Genomic DNA, 18,402 nt, shown 5'->3' on the forward strand with positions numbered 1-18,402 from the left:
TGTCACATTTTCAAGAAACTGTTTGACATACTCTTTTTTTTTTCGACATTGAGGTTAGATTACAAAGCTAAAATGGCAATCTTTCTACAAACCTATCGTTAATTGGTTTCGTTGATCGAACTACAATGGTAAACCAAAACCAATTTACTATAGGTTTGTAACTTCCACACTAACATCAAACCTATGCCTGCATCTATCAAAGAAATCAGAAGATTTTTGACATTTGGAAAAACTCGGGAAAATTTTTTTCCCTGTCTTTTGGCTCTTGTGCTTGAATTTCAGTTTCACTGTATTACAAATTATGTAACCAGTGTAAATCAATCAAGACACTAAGAAGTTAATAAAACGAAAATGAAAGGGGGTTGTAGTAGCCAGAGTTAAAAAAAAAAAGAAAAAGGTAACAGAAGATAATCTTGAGTATTGAAAAGATATGCACTAGAACAGGAATTTATTGATAAACTATATTCATCATACTGTTTAAATTACAATGCTTTCAAATTGACTTATACCTCCCCCACTTCGGATGTCCTGCTATTTATTATTTGACACTTATCTAGCCCTTCTCCTCTTCCAGACTCTTAATGTTGAAGATTATCCCACCTTACTCTTTAACCTTGTTTTTTGTGAAATCTAGAACACCAAAGACAGATCCTCCCTTTCCTTCGGAATGAGCCAAGCCCCACGTTGCAGTTGTACGGCATCAAAAAAAGAAAAACAAATTTGGTTTACCCGCCAGTACTACAATTCCTGTTAATGGGATACCTTTCAGGATGAAGGAGAGTATATACAATAAAATGTAAGACCAGACAACGTACAGTATAATGATTGTCGACCAAAAGGTTTAGGAAATAAATCGAGTGGCTAGTTTTATTGTCTCTGCTTTTTTTTTGACTTTAAACGAATTTCGTTGTAATGTCGATTCATTAAGAGTTTTATTTTCATCTATTGTCTCAGATACCCAGGAACTAAGCCATCTTTATAATAAGAAAAGCAAAGACTATGATTACGTCTCTCTCGTTTTTCTTTTTCTTGGAGGTATAATTATCGATGATTTTGATTCAGATCTGAAAACCAGAAAAATGAATAACCAACAATCAGGAGTACTAAGAAAACAAGAATATTTTAATAAGCGATTAAGGTATTACATCATCAATTTGCGCCACATCACACATAAACCATGGTGTATTGCTTATTTTATTGGTTATATGTGGATATTCGTAGTTTATCTCACTCATTGAGATCGCCAGCCAATCCCGGAATCCCGGAGTGGTAGCTATATCCCAAATTTGGATAATTCTACATAAGCCGCAAATACACCATTAAGCTAAAAATAAACTAGCAGATTGAACAAAAATACAAATTGAATATTATAATCGAAGTTTAGACTAAATTAAAGAGAAAATCAGCAAAAAAATTATGGAAATAATAAACCTGAGTCAAGTACGTAACATAGATGGATAATCATGACGAAAGCAAGAAGCTGAAAGTGCAAGCAAGAACAACTGTAATATACGCACGACAATTAACAGCAAGAGATGTTTTTTTTGTAAGGGGAATGCCCCACATGCAAAGAACACCTGCCATACATAAATACGGTAGAGATTCTAGCTTGAAGAATTTGGTCCAGTCAATTCTGTACAGTACAGCTTGTCCAGCAAGTTCTAGACTTATTATCTAGTCCAGGATAAGTGGTATCACTGTTGCATTTAAATTAATTTCCTTTGTATTACCGCTCCACGGAATTCACACGTCTAACACACAATTTGAATAGTGGGAAATATAGACAAAGTACTTGAAAAAATGCATAAGCTATTATTGCTGATCATTATCAGTAAAGCTTCTTTTTTAGCTTTATCACATATATTGTTGTTGTTTTCAGGTAAATTCTTCGACAAAATTTAACAGGCAGTGATAAAATTACTGGACTTAAGATCTTAATATCCGATTGAAACTCATCGTCAAGAAATTGCGGTATTATTGATACACTTTTCTCCGAGTACAAATCATGTGATAAACCCCCATTGCTAGAGCAATATAATATGGTCTTGATTTAATGTCAATTATTCAATTCACAGTAACGAGACAACTGTAATTAAAGAGCCTATACTGTATATCAATTGAATTATTATATTTTATTTCACGCCACTACTACAACACCACCACCCAGACCACGAAGAAAGTAAATATAAAGTCGTGCAAAACAAAAACGCTCGAGTAAGTGAAATGGATCAACCAGAATAATAAACCAAAGACGACATCTGCATCAACATATTTGTCGTTTTTGATGTACGTATCCCTAAACAATTTTGCAGAGCTTTTCTATATTGTATATTTAAATTGGTTCTCTAATGTTCATTAATCCAAAGAAAGCAAGAGCTTGTTTTCGGTAGTAATAATTAATGGGAGACTTGTTCTTCTATCATCTCGAGAATTCTATCATCATAGTCTAACTCTGCATATAACCAGCTCCTTCTTTTGTTCCCCTTTGACGTCAGACTTCTTATTGTTTTATTCTGTTCCTGGTTTTGAAAGGTTCTGAGACTTAATTGTCCACACGCACCCAGACAAAGAGATTTTTTTTCAGTGAAATGTCGCAGTATTAGATGTTGTCCACGTAGTATGACTACCAACTATTGTTATAATTTTGATTCGAAAGATAACAGACACCAATGTATAAAACGCAAATTAACCAACACACAAAGATAGGAATTAATTGGCAGGAAATATCGGATCTAATCTTGTATTATTCTTTATTGTCTTTTTATGGCCCATATACATTCCTGTACTAATTCTGTCAGTCCACAACTCTGCCTCATGTTTATTATTATCACTCAGTACTAGCTTTGTTATTTTTTCTTTTTTTTTGCATCTATTAGTCTATTACTGAACATCGTATTGTTGCTGAATAATAATATGCCCAATAAGAAAAGTCAAATACAAAATTTGGACCAAAGGAGGGTGATTGCTAGACGACAAGTGTATATACAAGTGTGTGGAGGTGAGAGGAGTACGAAGATGTGTTAATTGTGTTTTCACAATAGAAATATCTACTATGTAAAGTTGTGTTTGTCACACATTATCAAAGTGGAATTGATTCTATTATTATTCCGATTTCAAATGAATTTTGTTATCAGAGCTAGTTACTTTACTAAATACAAGAAATATGTTTTGTCTTTGTAACCGCTTATTTTCAGCTTCACCCCGTTTCTTCTCCTCTCAAAGTCGAATCAGTTAATTCTTGATATATCAAAAGACTATACTTTAACAACTGCCTATGGTTGTAGTTTCTGATTTAAAGAGGGAGAATTTCTTTACAAAGGGACATTAAATCTGACGACAAATTAATTTAAAATATTTGAAAAAAAAAAAGTATCCCCCCGTCTTCCCTCTTTTAACCAAAAACAACTAAATAATAATATATAACYSKTKGATAAACAAGCACTACTTGTGCTTAAAATATAAAAGCAACTTTTAGTGACACAAAACTCTATTTTTTTGCGACATTGTAATTACATCAACTTTATCCACATAGAGTAGTAATATCTATAGAAATAGTCCTTAGTGTACTAGGCCAAGAAAAGAAATCTAAAATATGCTCATATTGATGTATATAACAAACGGAGAAAGATTCACTAAAAGCTTAATTGTTTATGTCGTCTTTTTCATGCTATGTTTCCCTCTCTCTCCCATATTTTTCGTCCCCCCCCCACCCCCTCACATGAATTGACATTTCAATACTTAGACGACAATCGAGTACTTGATTAGGACAATCTCCATGTTTTCGTCTACCAGTATTACCACAAATGAGAAAAAAATAACATTGTGTATACCTAGAAGAATATAATAAAAGCCTGTTTAGGGTGAACAACAAAGATTTATGCTTTGAATATGTTACGAGAATACGCAAACGTACGACCATTATTAGAGGAATACTCTTGCTTTTAGTAAAAACTAAATAAAGGATTGTATTCTGTTTTCAAAGCTATGTTAATTGATTTTTAGTATTTCAATGTTACATTCTCCACAGCAGCTAGCTTTGTTCCATATTTTAATTAATTGTCTCTCTCTTTTCTTTGCCACGGAGTTTCAAAATTGAAGCTGTATCTACATAGGTTACAGTAACTTTCACAGGGCTCAATTTTTTATAAAATTTATACAATCCTACTAGATTCTATGTCCCTGATATATTGATTGAGAGCAAATTGGCAAACTTCCTTCTGCATTTCATTTCAGGGTAGTGTCAGTTGCCTGAAATTATTGTGAGGACTTTTCTGTGCTTACGTAACAATGGTCACTTCGGTATTTCTTTTTTTTTAAAGTTTTCTTTTTTTTTTATCAAATCATATCTCATCACTTTATAATCACATTTCCACAAACAATCCAATCAAACACTACGAATCAATATGGGTTGGTTTTGGGCAGATAAACCAAGCCAGGACACAGTTAAAGCTACAAGCTTTTTTACCACCCCCTCAGCATGTCCTATAGATCATTCGAAACTCGCTTCTTCTTCTCCAACATGCCCCGTCAAACTTAACAACGACAATGACGAAGTTTTAAATCCTTTGAACAACATGCCTATGGCAATATCATCTGAAAGAGCCCCTGGACAGCGTATCAAATTATCAACCGAAAGAACTATATCAACTATTCCTCGTGGTGAATCAGAAGATCAAGGACTATGGGAATATCCATCACCACAACAAATGTTGAATGCCATGTTACTGAAGGGGAAAGGTGATGGTGTTCCTGAAGATGCCGTAGAGAGTATGGTTGAAGTGCATAACTTCTTAAATGAAGGGGCATGGCAACAAATTTTAACTTGGGAAGACCAATATACTCAACAAACTAAAGTAGAGCCACGATTGAAGAAATTCACTGGTAGACCTCATGATTTATCGCCAAAGGCAAGAATGTATTTATGGTTAGGTCAATTGTTCCCAGAAACTTTCAATACTATTCCTCCTTTTGATAGACACGATTGGACAGTTTTAAGAAGTTGTGGCCGTAATCAAGGCTGGAAAGAGGTTCGTTATGTCATCGATTACTATGGAGCTCCTGACGATGAAGAAACTGGAATGCCAGCATTCATGTTGGATACTCGTCCTGCTTTGGATAATCTCACTAACGCCCGTGACAGATTCACTCATTGGGCATATCCTCTTTGGAAGAAAGCTATGGGCGAAGTCAGAGATTAGGGAAAGCAGGAATGAGTTTGGGTATTTATTCTTTTTGTTCTTTTTTTTTTTTTATCTAATGAATATTTCTTGTTTTAATTTATTTATGTACATGTATATAGAAATTGTTATATAAATTATAAATTATTGTTTATCTACAGTTGCCTGCTGTTTGTCAAGTTTGGACAACAACGAAGCAGGTACATCCAAATAATTGGTCAATCTTTTAATGAAATCAGGTAATGAAGTTCCATATGAAGTCCAATCGACTTCAGCCAATTCGTTAACCAATTGCTGTAATCTATCCTTCTTAGCCTTTCTTCTATAATGTTGTAACATGAAATAATAGGTGTAAAAATTAGGTTGAACTTGAGAATCTTGCTTCATTTTTTCAAAATAAAAGTCAGCTAATTTTTCATCACGAGCTAATAAATTATGAATAAATGTATTCCAAATAATTGGTTCATTTCTGATTTCTTTGATGTAATAATTGAAGATATCTTCTCCAAGTTTAACATTTCCCAAAGTGAGTTCACCAACCATCATATTGGTATTCAACCATGCAGAACGAGGATATCTTGACTTTAATATATCGAAAAGTTGTCTAGCAGCTTCAATATTGGCCCCTTGAATCAACCCCTTTAATAAAGTCGAATGCATTTGTTCGTTGAATCCACGTTTACCGGCATTTTCCGATGATTCCATTTTGGCTAAAAAGCTGGAAAGATCTGGAGTCTTACCAATGGCATGCAAACTCTCAAAATAGGCATTAATCATAGTGGTTTTGATTGACACATTTTCAGCAATGTTGTGTTTTCTCATAAAATTGGTGATACCATTAATGGCCTTATAGTTTTTCTTCTTGGCATAATAATTGAGAAAGTCATTCATAACGTGGGTATGAGGTTTGTATTGAGTGTGAGTTTCCATAAACTGTTTCAATTTGGATTCGGCCTCTTCAATTTTCCCATTGTAAACCAACCCTCTCAAAATCCCATCATTACATAAACTGATTACAGCTCCGTTGTCCTTGACACCTTTAGCGTATTTATCAATATACTCTTGAGCTTTGTCGAATTGTCCAAAATTGGCATACCCACTGACGATGGCACCAACAGTTTCACCATTAAATTGTACTCCTGACGACACTATGGTTTGTAAAGTTCTTTCAAAATTTTGTACAAGTTCTTGTTGCTTGGCTTTGCCTCCAAAACTAGCTATTCTTGAAGGGTTTGTCATTGCTTTAATAACTATATTCCAAGCATCAATCGATGGTTTAACGCCAGAATTCATAATTGTTTCAAATAAACTGAAAACTTCATTGTATTCATCAAATTGAAAGTATCTTTGCATCAATGCAACAATGACTTTTTCATCAACTTTGATATTACGCTTGTTACAAATATCAACCACATTTTGATAGAATTTATCGAGTTGCTTTTTATCTGGGGTGTTTTCAATTTTCTTGATTGAACTAGCCCCATTTGGATTGAATCTTTCTTGGGAATCAGTTTCCAATAAATTACAATATTCACGGAACTTTTTACCGTCGTAGATATCCAACACTTCTAAAGTTTTCTTGATATGATAAAATGGTGGTATTTTGCCACTAGGGGAAAACTTGGCAGCATCGACTGGCGAGTATGTAACTTTTTGAGCAATACACGATTGAACATAAGCATATATGGCCAAATTGGTGAAATCGTAAGGTTGATATTCAATTTTGGTTTTGATTCCATTGAAGTTATTGACATACAAAAAATCATGCGATTTGGTATATTCAAAACTCTTGAACCAATACTGCAATACTTCATCATAAGCTTCACTGTTTTGTTTGAGAGCATTTGCAGCTAATTGAATAAAGTGCATTGAATGAGCAATCTTATTCTTAACAAACATATCAATTATTTCATTTAACGAATGGTCAATTGTTGTTTCGGGCTTTTGAGCTAAATTAAACAATTCGGTAGCCAAAGGATAAAATTCCTTGAAAATTTGTCGATCAGTAATATTCTCTGATTTTTGAATTTCTCTTAAAAACGTAATCCCTTCTTCTAAAATACTATAGGCTTCATTCAAATCTGTGGTGGATTGAATAATGGTTTCTTTAATTTGTCCACTAATATCTCTTAACTTGGGGTTGACTGGTGTTTTCTTGGAAGGAGCTTTCTTATCTTGTTTTCCCTTTTGAGTGGCTTTGGGGAGGGAGGATTGTTCGGTTTTAACAGTTTCTGAAGATGGTTTCGAATTGTCGTTGTCTGGAGTTGTTGTTGGAGTTGCAGTGTTGGTGGTAGTGGAAGTAGTGGATTGATAGCGTAAAGCTATAGTACCTGCTTTACTAGCACTTCTTATTTGAAGAAACCCACTTCTAGTAGTCCTACCGACAATCTGTCTCAAAGGGATCATCTTGATGGTTGTTGGTGGTTAATTAGAGGTTGGTGCCAAAAAAAATTTGTTAGATTTTTTTTTTCACTACTTTGAGTGGTTGGACAAAGCAAAAAAAAAAATTGCAGAAAGCGAAGGGAAGAGTTTATGGTAATAGAATTAACTATCTAATACGCCATGTGGTCTATTACAAGTAATAACAACTTAAGAGACATGTGGCGCATATTCAAAGATTACATTATTCTACAAAACTAATACTGGATTAACATATTTTAGGTACAGTAATTGTATATATTTTCAGGGTTATTATTTATATAGAAATTCCTTCTGAAGATGATGTTAGTAATAAATTCATATCGGTATAACCACTTCCCTCAACACACTCCATTTGGTAGTTATTATATTTCAGATATATATAATTTAACAATTCTTATCATAAACAAAAATATCAATTGAGCTGGGTTTAATGCTGTGGAGTCCTAACGACTCAGTATCATCATTGAATATAAACTACCAAGAAAATGAAGCAACATAAGGCAGGAAGTAAGCTAGCTCACAGATTGAGCTTTTCTAATGAGAAACATACCTATATCTCAAATGAAGTAATATTGCAATAACGTTGTGGAACTAAGGAAAAGACGAAAAAGAAGAAAAAGAAAGAGTAGAGAGGAAAGAAAAATTTTATTCTATTTATTTCATTTTTTTTGCAGATCAAGATGCGTCATTGAAATTCTACACTGAGTTGTAGAAAAGAAATTAACTTACAAATCCATCCAGCTTTATCTGAACTCTTAGACTTGTGAATTTATCATCTGAATCCCCAACTCTTCCACCACAGTAATCTCTAACAGTAGAGTTATAACAATTATACCATTCAGAATGTTGTCCACATACTAAACATAGTCGTGTATTTTGGTAGATATCTTTACACTATGCTTTCAAATGCGAAAAAAATTAGGGTTTTATGAGTAGATTAGTTTGATACAAAGTGGCTGAATCAACAGTGTTTGTGAATCTAAATATACAAGTACATGAATGAAACCAAGACAGACTCTACAGTCAATCCTGATCAATCTTCTCAAGAGTTAGTATTTTTCAATTACCATGAATATTTGGTTCCAGGATCAGATGACACTTCACTAGTGATTAACCATTTTCCCAACATACACACTGACCTTTCATCTAGCACGTTTAAAGAAACCAGAATCATTCGGATTCCACGTGTGTATCATACAGTTCAATTTCCTGATTTGATTCCACAGTTTTCTTGTTACTACCCAGGTTCAGAGCCTGGAGCAATCACTCTGACACAACTTATGAGTGGATCATTTGATGATAATAGTTTTAATGAAAGCTCGTCGATCCCTAGCTTGGAAAACATTATACTGAGGAGTGAATTTGAAAACATAGTCAGTCTAGTCAATGAATCACTTGCGGTAGCATTCAATCCAATGAGCAAAAGGATGTTGCTCGAAAACTTATTGGATCTACTATCTGGTGGGTTATTCCTAAGTTTATTGAATTTCCTTGGAATTTACTCATTTACAAAAAGAAAGCTAATGGAACTAGAAAGCCAAATTGATTCCATCAACCAAATTAACGAAAAGAAAGGTGTTGATTTTAAGATTATATCACCGAGAGTCACTGGATATTTATCTGTATGTATAAAAAACTACAAAACGCTTTTCTTACATTGTATGGAGAACTTCTCTTTACTAACATTACAATAGCTTGATTTTCAAATAACGAAGCCCAGGTAGGTGTACAGGAAGACGTGGAGGGTTGATCATTTGTAGTAGGCGACGATGAGTGATGATGTCGCACTACCACACGCAATAGAAAAATAGAATCCTGAAGACATCTCAAAAAAAAATACTATTGGCATTGCTTCACTTTATCTTGTATGCTCAGACTCAAATCTATAAAAATGAACGGAGTATTTGCAGTATACAAACCCTCAGGCATTACATCTGCCAAATTCATTGAAAGAATTCAGAATAAGTTCACAAAATCCGAAGTGTTTGCCAAAGACTTACAAGAGATGAAAGACAAAATAAGATCAGATCTTAGCCGTGATAGAAAATGGAAACCGCAAAAGATTGAGAAAAAGATCGCCTCAACCAAGGTGAAAATTGGCCATGGAGGTACATTGGATCCTTTAGCAAGTGGGATTTTGGTGGTTGGTGTTGGATTGGGAACGAAAAAATTACAATACTATCTTGCTGAGTGTCAAAAGACATATGAAACAAAAGCCTTGTTGGGAATATCTACCACCACGGGGGATTCAGAGGGGGAAATTGTTAGTAAAAACAAAATTGATCACATTACCCTGGAATTAATAGATAGTACTGTGGAAAAATTTATTGGTGATATTAAGCAAACCCCACCTATTTTCTCAGCATTAAAAGTCAATGGGAAACCACTTTACGAATACGCACGAAAAGGATTGTCTTTGCCTACAAATATCAAAGTAAGAGATGTTACTGTCAATAATATTACTGTTGTCAAAGAAGACTCATTGAAAACTGATCACGAATTTACAAAATTGGAAAGCGAGTTAGACGAAAATGGTGTTCCCAAAGAACATGGGTTGAAGGATAATCCAACTTTAAATGACTCGCCATTATTCTTTTCCAAGCAATATTTGGAAAAAGCTGAAAAAGAGGGTCTACCTAAGGAAACTGGAAAACCAAAGTTGTTAGCTGACGACGAATCTTTACCAGAGAAATTGCCAATGATTCATTTCATTAGTGATGTGTCATCCGGTACTTATATTAGAAGTTTGATTAGTGATATTGGTAGAGCTATGGAGTCTAGTGCATACATGGTGGAGTTGATTAGAACAAAACAATCTGAATGGGAATTGGGTAAAAATGTGTTTAAATTTGAAGATTTTGAAAAAGATGAAAGAATATGGGGTCCAGTATTAAAGAAGGTTTTTGAAAAAGGTGGTGCTGAAATACAAGACTTGGACAAAGAATTTGAAGAAGTGGCCAAGACTGTAGAATTTCTGGTCACAAAGGAAACCAAAGAGTCAACTTCAGAAACTATTCCTCAAAAAAGATCTATTGATGAAGTTGAAAAATAAGAACAACCAAAGCCAATGTGTGAAAAAACAAAAAAAAACCTAAGCAACTGATTCGCCAAAGAAAAAAAAAAGAATCCCTCCCCTAAAAAAAATTTCACAACTTCCCCTTATAGATTTGTATACTTGTGTACATAGACAACAATGATCAGACTATTTCCGAAACAAATACGTTCTCTTTCTTATTTGACAAAGACCACTATCAATCCAGTTGATTTCCAGTTAAAAATTCCAGAGCAATTCACTCCAAAATCATTGCTAGTTTTATCGACCCCAACAAATCTACCTCAAGTCATCGAGGACTCAATCAAATTGTCCCAAAAACAAGATTTGCAATTGGTTGTAGCAGGTGTTGATACAGTTGTACCTTATTCACACAGAAATGGAGTTTCTGAGCTTTGGTTGGACGAACCTATTAGTATTGGGGACTCGGCTCTTTTGGAAGAAAAAGATGATATTAATAAACCACCTCGAGAAAGTGATGGCTTGAATGTTGTTAGTGCACAGAAACATTGGAAGAACATAGCTTCCCAATTGAAAATTAATCTAAGACAAGAAATGGAATTAAAATTGAATCTAGCAAACACCGTGTTCTCTACTGGCTCGATTATAACTTTATTTTACTTTGGTAATGGTTTGAATCTGGGACAACATTTGTGTGATTTAGAGATCCTGTTGCCCCGAGGATTGATACCAAGACACTCCAGTGCTGTGGTAAAAGACAACTGGACCGATTTGTATCCTGGAACTAGCTTTAAGGTCACCAATTGTGTGGGCAACTTGCTTAAATCTATTGATAACAACCCTGCAGCCAAATACCTTGAGGAGAACAAAAAATTGATGAGCATTGGATCTAAGGAGACAGAGGTTTTCGTCAAAATCAAGAAACCAAACAGTACAAAAGTTGAGAGGTTTAAAGTTACTGCGGGTGGTGGTGGATGGGGAGCCAAGGCTGACATCATTGCTCTCTCACCAGAAGCTAAACTCGTAAAGGGAAGCGAGATACAGTTTTTTATGGTCACCCCAGAAGATAGGTATTTGCCAAATCATAACGACGACGAGGTTGCTCAATTTACAAACGCATTCACTTTTACCAACTCCTACGAAGAGACTAGTTACAATGAGGATACAGATGAAAGCCAGCATATATATGAAAATGTTTTTGGTGCTGGCAGTGAACAGGGGTTCTTTTTCAACGACGTAAAACACAATTCTCCGGGTGAATCAGTATCTCTAAAGTTGGAGAAGAAAAAATAGTGTGCAACCCTCAATTGCTTCTTAATTTTTCATCCCTTTCTTTTAAATCGATACATACAAATATATATACAATTGCATTTATTTCCAACATCAATGATTCAATATATTAAAGGTGATTTGTTCACACACGCAATTCCAGCTGGTAAAAAAGTAATTCTAGCCCATGCCTGTAATACCCATGGATCATGGGGAGGAGGTATAGCAGCTGTATTCCGAAAGAAGTTCCCCAAATCAAACAACGAGTACAGTCAATATTGTCATAAGAACTCTAATCTATTGGGTACATCTTTCATTATTGAGTCGGATCAGCCAAATATACTTATTGCGTGTCTTTTCACAAGTGATTTTAATCAAACACCAGAACAAATTGTCCATTTTACCAAACAATCAATTGCAGACTTGGCAAGAAAGGTATCTGACTATAAAGAAGTGGAGAAATGTGATGGTAAAGTTGCTATAAATATGCCCAAGATCAATGCTGGGATATTCGGTGTTCCATGGGAAGATACCGAGCTGGCCCTACAAGAATTTGATAATTTGCATTTCAATGTTTATGTAATTTGAATATATACAAACATTTACTGTTGGTTTAGTCTAAAGAACCAAAAAAAAGCTTATAGGGTTACATTTCTAATATCAGTCTAGTTCAATGGAGGCTGGGTTTTGTAAAATTTCATGACACTTGATCATAACCGATGGTCGTGTGTAAGTGGATCATTTCTTGTCTTGCTTAATTTTTTTTTTGAATGCATAGAGACAGTGCCACCAAAATCAATATTTACCAAAAAACGATAACAAACGAGTACTTTATTGACAACCAATTGATTTTTTTTTTTTTTGGTAGAAAAAAATATTCTTTTATATATATTCCCATACAAAGCAATTAATCAAACGATAGAAAGTTATATCAAAAATGGATGAGACATTGATTGCCACCATTAACAAATTACAAGATGCATTGGCTCCTTTAGGTGGAGGATCATCCTCGCCAGTAGATTTGCCTCAAATCACTGTTGTTGGATCCCAATCCAGTGGTAAATCGTCAGTATTGGAAAATGTTGTTGGTAGAGACTTTTTACCTAGAGGAACAGGTATTGTTACCAGAAGGCCCTTGGTTTTACAATTAATCAACAGAAGACCAAGCAAGGATTTGAAGAAAGCTAATGATTTGGTTGATGTTAATGCTTCAGAAAGCACAGGTGGTCAATCAGAAAATAATGCTGATGAATGGGGTGAATTTTTGCATTTGCCGGGGAAAAAGTTTTTCAATTTTGAAGATATCAGAAACGAAATTGTTAGAGAAACTGATGCCAAAACAGGTAAGAATTTGGGTATTTCACCAGTGCCAATCAATTTGAGAATTTACTCTCCTCACGTTTTAACGTTAACTTTAGTTGATTTACCAGGGTTGACAAAAGTCCCCGTTGGTGATCAGCCCAAAGATATTGAAAGACAAATCAAAGATATGATTATGAAATTTATTTCTAAGCCTAACGCCATTATCTTGTCTGTCAACGCTGCTAATACAGATTTGGCCAATTCAGATGGGTTGAAATTAGCAAGAGAAGTTGACCCTGAAGGTGCAAGAACAATTGGTGTTTTAACCAAAGTGGATTTAATGGATCAAGGTACTGATGTTATTGACATCTTGGCTGGACGTGTCATCCCATTGAGATTTGGTTATGTTCCAGTGATAAACAGAGGTCAAAAGGATATCGAAGCTAAGAAAACTATCAGGGACGCATTGAAAGATGAAAGAAACTTTTTTGAAAATCACCCATCATACAGAGCCAAAGCCCAATTCTGTGGTACTCCTTACTTGGCCAAGAAATTGAATGGTATTTTGTTGCACCACATCAAGAGTACTTTACCTGACATCAAGATGAGAATTGAGCATTCATTGAAGAAGTATCAACAAGAATTATCAATGCTTGGACCTGAAATGGCTGAGTCTCCTGCATCAATTGCATTGAGTATGATCACTAATTTCTCCAAAGATTACACTGGCATCTTAGATGGTGAATCCAAAGAATTGAGCTCACAAGAATTGAGTGGTGGTGCCCGTATTTCCTTTGTGTTTCATGAAATTTTCAAGAATGGGGTTAATGCCATTGATCCATTTGATCAAATTAAAGATGCTGATATTAGAACAATTATGCATAATACCTCTGGGTCGGCACCCTCGTTGTTTGTCGGTACCCAAGCTTTCGAGGTGTTGGTAAGACAACAAATCAAAAGATTGGAAGAACCTTCTATCAGATGTATCAATTTAATTTTCGATGAGTTAGTCAGAATTTTATCACAAATTATTAGTCAACCACAATATTCAAGATACCCCGGTTTGAAAGAGCAATTGTCTCAGAATTTCATTTTATACTTGAGAGATTTGTTGATTCCAACCACTGAGTTTGTCAATGATATAATTCAAGCTGAGGAGACATATGTTAACACTGCTCATCCAGATTTGTTGAAGGGGACACAAGCAATGTCTATTGTGGAAGAGAAGTTCCATCCAAAGCCACAAGTTGCTGTTGATCCTAAGACTGGTAAACCATTGCCGCCAAGTCAACAACCAGCACAAGCCACATCACCTAAACCAGAAGATGGGTCATCTAATGGATTCTTTGGTGGATTCTTTTCTAGCAAAAACAAAAAGAGATTACAACAAATGGAAGCCCCACCTCCAGTATTGAGAGCCACAGGTACTATGAGTGAAAGAGAAACTATGGAAACCGAAGTTATCAAATTATTGATTTCTTCATACTATAATATTGTTAAGCGTACTGTTGGTGATGTTGTTCCTAAAGCTATTATGTTGAAATTGATCAACAAATCCAAGGATGAGATCCAAAAGACTTTATTGGAAAAGTTGTACAGCAGTCCAGACTTGGATGATTTGGTTAAGGAAAATGAGCTTACTGTTCAAAAGAGAAAGGAATGTGTTAGAATGGTTGAGGTGTTGAGAAACGCTAGTGAAATTGTTTCTAGTGTTTAGAGGTATTATAGAGTAGAGTAATTCTTTTTATTTCAGAAAGTCGGTGGTATATATTTATCTTCTTAATAATTCTGCTTAGTTAATGAACCAATTTATAAATATAAGTGTGTTTATGCATCATCTTCTTGCGTAGAGTAAGTGGGCCTGTGAACTTGTGAGCAATATAGTTAGACACAAAAGTGTGTTGTCATTCCAATTAAGTTGTTGTGTGTGTGTTGTTTGCTAGTACTCTTGACAACAGTTTTTCGTAAGATTTATCAAATCAATTAATGTTGTTAGTTTTTTGGGAATGAAAACTGTGTAAACCGAATAAACTCACTAAACTGACAGTGACAGTTTTAACTATACAAAGTTAAGGTTGCAAAAATTAACCCCACCAACGGTATACTGACGTACTTTCTCTCTGTTGTTATTGTTGATATTTTTGATCTGTTTACCATTTGCCTATTTGAGTAATCTGGAACAGAGGGAAAAAAAAATAATAAGTAAACAATGCTCTCTAATTTTTTTTTATACTGTGCTCACTGGAACAATTAATTTACATCACAACATTCAGTAACTTCCTGGTGACTATTCTTTTTTTTTTAGTGTTTTATTCTTTCTATTCAAAAGACTGACAAGGGTCATCTACTTTCGTTCTATTTTCTGTATCCTTGAAAACTCCTTAGCTCAATCATGGAGTCATCGACAAATTATCCAATGGTGTCTATGAATACACCGATAAAAAAGATCCGAGATCTAACCTTAAATTCACCATCATCGGGACATCAGCTCGATCTTCATTTGCATGACACCTCCACATTTAACAGCAACAGTATCTACCCAAGTCTTGATGATATACAGACGTCTCCAACAGCAGCAACAATGTTACAAAAAGGTTATTCACAAAAAATCACTAACAATGTTTTATCGGAACTAAATTCACGAGCCCAACAATTGTTGGGGTCACCACCACCGATATCACGACTGAATAATTATAGCAATGGAGATTCCAGCTCCAACAAAGTCATGAATAGAAGAAACAAACGCTATAGTACTATTCATATGAATAAATTCACACAAATGGATTCTATAAATCAGCATTATTCGGTTCATATGAAAACCCCATCACCACAGAAATCTGAATCACCGTCATCAGGGGAGATGGAGGAATCGGCAACCAAAAGAAGAAGAACATTGAATGGATCTGATCAGATAGTTGCTGTTCCAGTAATACAAAAGGAAACCACTGTTGAGAATAACAGTAGTCCCAATAGAAAAATATCACCTTCGAAAGGTTCAAGGGATTTGAATTCAATATTACGACGGAAAACAACAGAGACTGGATCTCCAAATAAAGAAAATTTTGTTAAACCATATCCTCCAACCAACAAATTAAGACAAAGCTCGTTGGAAATGGCTGGTGTCGTACACACATCATCACCTTCACAACATCAACAACAACAACAACAGAAACTTGCTGATCCTCCTTGTTTATACAAGAAACGCTCTATTCCTCAATTGCAAAAGAAGTCTTCCCATCCTACATTAAACCGAAAATCTTCAATACCCACTTTGAACAAAAAGTCGTCAATCCCTTCATTACAACGGAAATCATCTATACCAAGTTTTAGTGGGACTCCGTCACCAAATATGCCGTCTATGTATTTTGCACATCTGCCTGTTAATGACATGCCACCACCGCCACCTCCACATGGGTCACATTTGCCTGCGCTCAATAAAAAACCGTCATTTACACAAACTAATAAGAATACCCCTCGATTGACTAGAGTCAGTCCATCGAAATCAATACCTTCTAGTGTATCCTCTAGAAGCGTTGATTCTCGTGCCTTACAAAACTCAACTAATCTTCCGACAATGACGAAATCAAAGTCTGTAACGATACCCCAACCGTTCTCATTATACGATAAACCTACAGTTTCATCGTCCCTCAAATCGCTTAATAAGTTTCAAAAATTCAAAGATAAGCTTTCGTGAACATGCTGCCAAAAATAAAAAATAGAGTAAACACAATCATATTTCGTTGATTCTTTTTTTTTCTTTTCTTTAATGTGCATACATATATATATATATACTAATTGTCTATTCAAAGAATTCTAATAAATATTAGCTTGAACTTTAATCTCACCGCCAATAGTGATTTCTTGACCACCTGACCATTTCCCACCAGCTGGTAAAGAGACCATTGAGTTAACATGACCTGGCTCAACACAGACCATTTGATGAAACCCTGATTTTGGTTGGAAATCAGCCATACCTTCAGCTTTCTTAGTCCATGGATTCCATACAACGGAATCAGGCAAGTTTTTTCTATGAAGATTGAAAAGAACTTGACCTTTATCAACGACTTGAATGGATTTTTCCAAACTGACTTTTGAATAAATTCTATCAAATTCTTCATGGAAACTGATAACTGGTGCCTTTTCGATATATGATTCACCAATCAATTGATCGTAACATTGTTGGTCAATTAAATTGGTAACTAATGTATCGGTGATGTCATGGATTCTATAATATGTATGGAACAACCAATTAAATTCAAATGCTTCTTTACCAGTGTTTTCCACGTCAATTGAAGTAACCAATTTATCTTTAGTCAAACTAACAGTTAAAATCAAAGTGAAATCATAATTCCATAATTTCAAAGTTTCTGGATCAACATTTTCTGGACCTAATCCAAATTGAACCGTAATAGGACTTTCTTGAGTTTGTCCCAAGAATTCCCAAGTTGAATTACGAGCAAATCCATGTTGAGGTAATTTGAAAGTTGGATGATTTGAATCTTTTTGTTTACCGAAAACTGGGAAAACTAATGGGATACCACCTCTAACGGCTTTACTTCCATCTAAATGAGCACCTTCTGATAACCACAATTTTTCTTGATTATTGTTTTTCCAAGAAACTACAGTAGCACCAAATTTCAAAATGGTGGCTCTGTTAGTTGAGTCATTTGGATCAGTAATGATAACACGGTCTTCAAGCTCTTCAACTGGCATAATTGGATAATTTGTTTTGGTGGAGAATCGATGGTAAAATATTGGAAAAAGATTGTTGCTCTACTTGGAGAGAAAGCCTAGGTTATAAGAGAAAAAGTAAATACGTTTTGCTGTTGTCTGTCCCGTTTCGGAAATGTGCTGGAACATAGAAAAATTACTACACACAGTCGTGTCCACGTTGCAGCAGCATAGATACACACAATTTACAGTAATAGAGTGCAAATGTAATCATTACAATCTGAGCAACATTCAATTTGATAATGGTTATATTGAGACAAATTGATTGGCTAGAAGGACCCAGGACTTGCTTATGATAGAGGACCATAATTGCTTTCCAAACGTATAAGGAATTTTCTTGCGACTGCGAAATTATTAAGAATTTACTAATAGGTCGCCATAAAATAACCCTCAAATTGGGAAATAACTCAATTGTATACAACTAATATGTAAGTAAACATGTTGATCAACGAATACATTTGTCTTCTGATGATTGCTGTTTGCAAAGTT

General features: G+C 34.9%; 9 protein-coding genes and 2 non-coding genes across 11 annotated transcripts; 7 read left to right on the forward strand and 4 right to left on the reverse strand. All coding sequences in view use genetic code 12, as the record gives it.

Annotated features, from left to right (window-relative positions):
• Positions 1-4,403: 4,403 nt before the first annotated feature.
• On the forward strand, positions 4,404-5,198 carry CYC3 (holocytochrome c synthase; the record flags this gene model as incomplete). Its single annotated transcript, XM_710627.2, has 1 exon — positions 4,404-5,198. The coding sequence occupies one exon, from the start codon at positions 4,404-4,406 to the stop codon at positions 5,196-5,198; it is 795 nt and encodes a 264-aa protein (XP_715720.2).
• Positions 5,199-5,321: 123 nt separating this feature from the next.
• CAALFM_C501140CA (uncharacterized protein) lies at positions 5,322-7,583 on the reverse strand (the record flags this gene model as incomplete). The annotated part of the gene is made up of 1 exon (XM_710626.2): positions 5,322-7,583. The coding sequence occupies one exon, from the start codon at positions 7,581-7,583 to the stop codon at positions 5,322-5,324; it is 2,262 nt and encodes a 753-aa protein (XP_715719.2).
• A 278-nt stretch (positions 7,584-7,861) lies between these two features.
• On the reverse strand, positions 7,862-7,946 carry CAALFM_C501150CA. The gene has a single exon (XR_002086410.1). It is a non-coding gene; the product is annotated as an uncharacterized ncRNA (small nucleolar RNA).
• Positions 7,947-7,964: 18 nt separating this feature from the next.
• CAALFM_C501160CA lies at positions 7,965-8,065 on the reverse strand. Its single transcript, XR_002086411.1, has one exon. It is a non-coding gene; the product is annotated as an uncharacterized ncRNA (small nucleolar RNA).
• Positions 8,066-8,593: 528 nt separating this feature from the next.
• CAALFM_C501170WA (uncharacterized protein) lies at positions 8,594-9,322 on the forward strand (the record flags this gene model as incomplete). The annotated part of the gene is made up of 2 exons (XM_019475410.1): positions 8,594-9,220; positions 9,293-9,322. 2 exons carry the CDS (start codon positions 8,594-8,596, stop codon positions 9,320-9,322), a joined length of 657 nt encoding a protein of 218 aa, XP_019330955.1.
• A 167-nt stretch (positions 9,323-9,489) lies between these two features.
• PUS4 (pseudouridine synthase) lies at positions 9,490-10,650 on the forward strand (the record flags this gene model as incomplete). The annotated part of the gene is made up of 1 exon (XM_710624.2): positions 9,490-10,650. One exon carries the CDS (start codon positions 9,490-9,492, stop codon positions 10,648-10,650), a length of 1,161 nt encoding a protein of 386 aa, XP_715717.2.
• A 141-nt stretch (positions 10,651-10,791) lies between these two features.
• CAALFM_C501190WA (uncharacterized protein) lies at positions 10,792-11,904 on the forward strand (the record flags this gene model as incomplete). Its single annotated transcript, XM_710622.2, has 1 exon — positions 10,792-11,904. One exon carries the CDS (start codon positions 10,792-10,794, stop codon positions 11,902-11,904), a length of 1,113 nt encoding a protein of 370 aa, XP_715715.2.
• Positions 11,905-11,997: 93 nt separating this feature from the next.
• On the forward strand, positions 11,998-12,468 carry CAALFM_C501200WA (ADP-ribose 1''-phosphate phosphatase; the record flags this gene model as incomplete). Its single annotated transcript, XM_710620.2, has 1 exon — positions 11,998-12,468. The coding sequence occupies one exon, from the start codon at positions 11,998-12,000 to the stop codon at positions 12,466-12,468; it is 471 nt and encodes a 156-aa protein (XP_715713.2).
• A 349-nt stretch (positions 12,469-12,817) lies between these two features.
• On the forward strand, positions 12,818-14,899 carry VPS1 (dynamin-like GTPase; the record flags this gene model as incomplete). The annotated part of the gene is made up of 1 exon (XM_710619.2): positions 12,818-14,899. The coding sequence occupies one exon, from the start codon at positions 12,818-12,820 to the stop codon at positions 14,897-14,899; it is 2,082 nt and encodes a 693-aa protein (XP_715712.1).
• A 675-nt stretch (positions 14,900-15,574) lies between these two features.
• Positions 15,575-16,876, forward strand: CAALFM_C501220WA (uncharacterized protein; the record flags this gene model as incomplete). The annotated part of the gene is made up of 1 exon (XM_710618.2): positions 15,575-16,876. The coding sequence occupies one exon, from the start codon at positions 15,575-15,577 to the stop codon at positions 16,874-16,876; it is 1,302 nt and encodes a 433-aa protein (XP_715711.2).
• A 119-nt stretch (positions 16,877-16,995) lies between these two features.
• On the reverse strand, positions 16,996-17,895 carry CAALFM_C501230CA (glucose-6-phosphate 1-epimerase; the record flags this gene model as incomplete). Its single annotated transcript, XM_710616.2, has 1 exon — positions 16,996-17,895. One exon carries the CDS (start codon positions 17,893-17,895, stop codon positions 16,996-16,998), a length of 900 nt encoding a protein of 299 aa, XP_715709.1.
• Positions 17,896-18,402: the final 507 nt, after the last annotated feature.

This window comes from Candida albicans, chromosome 5 (assembly GCF_000182965.3).
Source record: "Candida albicans SC5314 chromosome 5, complete sequence".
NCBI lineage: Eukaryota > Fungi > Ascomycota > Pichiomycetes > Serinales > Debaryomycetaceae > Candida > Candida albicans.